At 32.8% G+C, this 5,635-nt stretch overlaps 1 protein-coding gene across 2 annotated transcripts; it reads left to right on the forward strand.

The window, feature by feature from the left end:
• The first annotated feature begins 882 nt into the window (after positions 1–882).
• LOC141672621 (uncharacterized) lies at positions 883–5,302 on the forward strand. 2 transcript variants are annotated; one of them, XM_074479270.1, is made up of 6 exons: positions 883–1,072; positions 2,453–2,580; positions 2,887–2,990; positions 3,101–3,188; positions 3,367–3,428; positions 4,867–5,302. In XM_074479270.1, exons 1-6 carry the CDS (start codon positions 960–962, stop codon positions 5,017–5,019), a joined length of 648 nt encoding a protein of 215 aa, XP_074335371.1. In that variant the 5' UTR covers positions 883–959; the 3' UTR covers positions 5,020–5,302. The 2 variants fall into 2 exon arrangements, with proteins under 2 accessions (XP_074335371.1, XP_074335372.1); XM_074479271.1 differs by having other exon boundaries at positions 933–1,072; positions 2,436–2,580.
• Positions 5,303–5,635: the final 333 nt, after the last annotated feature.

Raw genomic sequence — 5,635 nt, forward strand, 5'->3', positions numbered from 1 at the left:
TTAGTACTAGGCTCAACTAAAAGGAAAGAAGGAAGCAGCTTGACTTGAACGACTATTGGGCATCTACTGGACTTGATGCAACTGAAAAGAAAGGTTGCACATAAAAATGGGGAGATGATGTCGAGACATGAATATGGCAAGCCTGAATGGTTGGACAGTAAGACGCTAACTTTCTTACTCGCTTACACAAAGCTACTCTTCTTCAATATATAGAACCTTAATTTACAATCGCTTTCTTGATGAATGAATATGTTAATTTGTGATTGGTTCACTCAATGTATTGTAGCATTACTATGAAGAACTATATGTTCGGTATCAAGTTTTGAAGGCTAATTCTCTTTCCGCAAGAATGATGATTGACGTTATTAAAACCTCAAACAAAGTAAGATTTTAATCAATAATGAGTCTCATCTACATATTTCCCTCTCGATTGCACCATCTTGCAATTGTTTCTCTTACAAACTATAAGTTCTGGATTTCTCGGTTGTTATTTTCATCAGTTAAATTATTGCGTATGATGTATTGTACTCATCCACGATTTCCAGATTTTCTAATTTTCATCTTGATCAATTGAAGAATTATATATTTATTGTACTCACCCATTTAAGTAACTCATCATAATAAGAACGAATAATCTAAGATATTATTTATATTATTTTAAATTTAAGAAAATCAATTTTCAAGGAAAATAAGATGTGTAATGATATAATATTATTATATATAAATAATATATTTTTATTAATTTATTACTTTAGTTTTAAAAAAATGTAACCATTATTAAAATTTAAATTTCAGAGACGAATTTAATACGAGGAAATTAATCCATCAGATTTAGGACCGTACTTCAGACCAATAAATAAGCAGAAACGCCAAATTTGAAACCCTAAATTCAATTTTTGTTTTTTCTTCAATCTTCATCCTCCTTTCTAGAGAGAGAAAGTGAGAGAGGAGAGAGAAAGATGGTTTTTTACTTCAAAGCCCGACCCGAAGTGGGTGATTTTACAATCTTTATGGGTCTTGATAAGCATGAAAATGAAGAGCTTATCAAATATGGCTTCCCTGAAGACATCTGGTCAGTACCCATATCCCCCTTTCTTGTGTTTTCTTGATTTTTTATGTAAAGATTTGATTTTTATTCTTAATTCAAGATTTTATTCATTGTTTTCTTGTTTTCTTGTGTAAAGATTTGATTTTTATTCTTGATTCATGATTGAATTCATTTTTTTCTTGTTATATCATGTAAAGATTTGATTTTTATCTTAAGTTGATGGTTTTATATGTCTTTTTGGTTATTTTTTTTGTTAATTTGTTTGTATTGATTGTCTGTTTGGTTAACTTGTGTATGTTTTTGTATAAAGATTTGATCTTTATTGGTTGAATCGAATTTGGGTCTGAGAATTATATGTATCTTTGGTGTGTCAAATCAGTTCTTAACTTGCTGTAATTTTTCCGGTAGGTTACGGGATCTTTAAGGTGTTTTGAGCGTGCTCTGTTTGTGTGTGGTGTTGAATTGAGCTTTGGTGTTCTTCTTCGGTACATTGTAATTTGTATGTAGAATTTATGGTAATTATTTACGGGTAGCTGATAGGTGTTGGTTCATCTAATAGTGGCATCTAATAGTGGCAAAATACGGTCTAATAGGTGCAAAATAAGGTTTAAAAACTGAAGATGTGATGAAGGGGTAGTTTCTTTCCTTTAAGCAATAGGAAATCTAATTTGAAATGTTGGGCCTTTCTTTTTTAGTTTCTGGTAGTTGTCAAAGATTTAGCGGGCTGGTTCTATTTACTTTAGAAAGTTAATTGTCTGACTGAGCTGAAACAATGATATTATAATAGTTAATATTAACAAATTCGCATTGCAAAATAATCTAGTGAAGAGACATGGTGAGGGCATATAGGACCATATTCTCTTTAAAAATTGGATTTGTACTCATTAATTAAGCACTAGACCTGTTTGCAATATTGCATAAGCTTAGTAGCATTCTCCCAATTTTATTAAGCTTATATATAGGGGTATTAAATGTGTTCTGTTAGGTTATAGTTAATCTAGACGTGCTACGTGCTGGAAATTGTGATGAGAAAAGTTAGAGTAAGATAAGAAACCAACCGTTTTTACGTGGATGAAATAAGCAGTCGATAGATTCTTGCATAGGTTTTCCTTAAAGAACTGTGAGGCAAGACTGAAAAGTTGTCTCAAGAAACCGGCGTTTTAGGACTGTACAAATGAATTTAGGGGACCTCATCTTATCTGATTTCTGGATAATGGAATCCTATTTAATTGTCATTAGTGTCAACTCTGATTATTTTTGGAGGACTGAGCATATAGCTTCCTTGAAGCAGTAGTCTTTTGTTTTCTTTTTAAACAATATGCCTACTCTTTATTCTTCTTATCTGTTCACTGTTTATTCCTCTTTAATACTAGTACTGCCTTCACAGGGTTTCTTCTGCCGCAGGTTCCACGTGGACAAGATGTCTTCGGCCCATGTCTATGTGAGACTGCACAAGTTTCAGGGAATTGATGATATATCTGAAGGTCTACTAGAAGATTGTGCTCAGCTAGTCAAAGCAAATTCCATACAAGGTAATTGCTGCATTGATGATATTCTGCATTTCTGTGGCATGCATCCAGTGAGCTTATTATGTATTAAAACAATTTTGGAGTTTTAGAGTTTAGAATACATTATTACCAGAGTGAAAATAAAATCTTAGATTGGGGACTGGAAATTTATATTGAGCAGGGAACTTTTTTCCATAGAATTAATTCTTATTACTTATCTTGTCTGGTAAGGAAGAAGATAAAGTTTTCATCTGCACATCTGTTATATAATAAGTTGTACTATACTCTTAATTCATTAACATTGAGTTTTTTTTCTTGGTTATGTGGCAGGAAACAAGGTGAACAATGTTGATGTTGTTTACACACCATGGCAAAATTTGAAGAAGACTGCTTCCATGGATGTTGGACAAGTTGGTTTTCACAATTCCAAAATGGTAAGAGTAGTCCAATAGTACTGAACTATCGTCCTATTTGGTTTACAAATGAATATCTTTCTATAGTAAAGAGTTCCATTTATATGTCTTTTTTATGATTACGTGTTCAGGTTCGCACTGTAAGAGTTGAAAAGCGAATCAATGAGGTTGTGAATAGATTAAACAAGACAAAAGTGGAAAGGACACCTGATTTGAAAGGTAAAGTTTTAATCTATTTATGTTATATTTTCTGGGTTAGATGGAAATTGCTTTTGGAACAAGCTTGAAGACATGAAGTGGTTCTGGAATCTTCTAATTTGTGTGAACTATGGTTTCATATTGCATCTTTTGATGATTGGTTGTTTTACACACACTTTTATGGGTTGTATATTTGCAGCCGAGCGTGAGGCAGTTAATGCAGCAGAACGAGCTGAAAGGAAACAACTGCTGAGAGACAAGGTAAATCTTACATTTGACCGGAGGATAAGGGTCTGTTCGATAAAATTGAATATAAAGATACTGAATGATAATCAGCTGAACTAAGTGAATGAACAGCATTTCTTATTGAAAATAATTATTGAATGACCCTTGAATGAATGTATGTTTTACATGTGTTGAACATTTCGCATTTTACGGTCGACATATGACAGGAGTAAAAAAAGATGTAAAACTGTAAACCCTATTTCGCAGAGAATCAGTAGAGTTACAAACATACACTGAGATTTATCAGATGATCAACAATTTAATGTATTCATTATTTGATTAATAAATGCATATAGCTAGCTGGAGTTTACATAAAAAGAGTTGTATCCAGGGGAGAATAAATGTTTAGTGAGACCCTATCAAGCACTTGTATAACTGTTGGATGAAATGGAGGCAGTATGAAGTATCAAAATGTAATAATATTTTAAAGTTAAAAGTGTCAAGTGTGTAATTAAAAAAATAGATAAAATAGTAATGTCAATATTAACCGACAAACTACAGAAGAAGACGTGTATATTTGAGACCAGGCAATGACGATTCATAGTGCTGATCATGCTTTAGTCCCGTTTGAGCTTCAATTTTCTAAACAAACTTCGATGATTGGATGAGGCAGGAAAATTCGGTAGAAAGAAAACAGGTAACTAAATGTGGCTCTCGATACCACTTGACGTAGGACGGTGGACTACGGGTTTTAAGCTGTCTCTGTAGAGAATCAAACTGGTGGAAACAACTAATAAAAAATTATCAAATAATTAACCAATCACAATGATCATCTTCATTAGTTGATCACATTTCACAAATATTAATGTTTTAGAGAATAAGCAAGGTTGGGGAATCACTAAAATCCTAGATAAAAGGAAATAATTCCTTTTATTGTTTGACTATCATAATCTAGGCTGTCAGGAATTGTAGATTAGTAAGAACAAATAATTTTAACTATGCCATTAGTAATCTGTACATTCGGAATAGGTTCATTGCTAAATGTTATGTTATTTTATCATTAGCAGACATATAACTATTATTATATATCGATAAGATATATTTTGATGCGAGGGTAGTTGGGAGAAATTGTTTAGCATTCCCGGGCTAATCCATAACTAGAAGGATGTTTTGGTCTTATTTCAGTTGATTGATAACATCGCTTTAACCTGATTTCGTAAATGGAAGAATGAATAATTAAGAGGCCATCCAGAGTTCCAAACATCACGTAAATCTAAGTGAGACTGTTGTATTGCCTTCTTTCTTAAGTCATTTGATTTCTCATATATCTTGATGTAATTGCCAACGACCGATTATTTATCTGCTGTATATTGTGATTCTCGTTCATGGATTCCACACTTTTTCTTCCCTAAATATGTTTTGGTCGGTTGCTTGTTATAGTTTTTCTTTTATCCCCTCTGAATTGGTTTCACAGAAACGAAGAGAAGAGATAGAGAGGATGGAAAAGGAGAGACAAGCAGAGCTTAGGAGCTACAAGAATTTGATGGTAGCTGACAAGATGACGTCTAACAAAGACATTGCTTCAACCAACAAGTCCTTGCAAGAATTGGAAGAGGATTTTATGTGAACATATTAAAATTGAATATTTCCTATATCTATGGCCTCGAAGTATCTGTGGACTGCTGAAAGGAGAAAAGAAGAAAGAAGAGATAAAATGAGAGTATCTGAGACTAGAAGGGGAAGGTGTTTGTTACTAGTACTAATGTCATGTGATATGTGATTGTTGGCCCTGTATCTCTTAATAATTTGTAAGCACAAATGTCCACATTCGAGAGGCAGGCGGAGCTTGTTTCTTTGCTCAGATGCATACTTGGTGGTGATGATGATAAATGACTAGATTTTATTCTCTATTTCTGGTCCAAAAGGTAATTGTTCTTGAGCAATTATAATTTTTTTTTTTTTTTACATTTGATACAATTGGTTATTGATTATTAATGATCCTTATCTAATGTTTTGAATGTTGCCAACAAATTCAAGGAAAAATGGCATTTTTGTACCCAAGGGGATCCGATCCCCCATCTTATTTAATAAAGTTAGTTTAAAAGTTGAACTTGCTTTTTTTTTTATCACATAGTTTGATCATATTAAATTTTCAAACTTTTTTAACATGGAGATAGAATAACAATTTGGTGTAATTATCCACCCGAGTAGCTCGGGTTGAAACTGGGATTTTAGGAGCTTAC

Source organism: Apium graveolens, chromosome 7, assembly GCF_009905375.1.
Source record: "Apium graveolens cultivar Ventura chromosome 7, ASM990537v1, whole genome shotgun sequence".
In the NCBI taxonomy this organism is placed as follows: Eukaryota; Viridiplantae; Streptophyta; class Magnoliopsida; order Apiales; family Apiaceae; genus Apium; species Apium graveolens.

Bases quoted from the DNA above. Each gene is read 5' to 3' on its own strand.
- LOC141672621 (XM_074479270.1), top strand. From the start codon at position 960: ATGGTTTTTTACTTCAAAGCCCGACCCGAAGTGGGTGATTTTACAATC. The intron at 2,581-2,886 runs GTAATTGCTGCA...GTTATGTGGCAG, and splicing joins CAAAGCAAATTCCATACAAG to GAAACAAGGTGAACAATGTT. The intron at 3,429-4,866 runs GTAAATCTTACA...TTGGTTTCACAG, and splicing joins AACAACTGCTGAGAGACAAG to AAACGAAGAGAAGAGATAGA.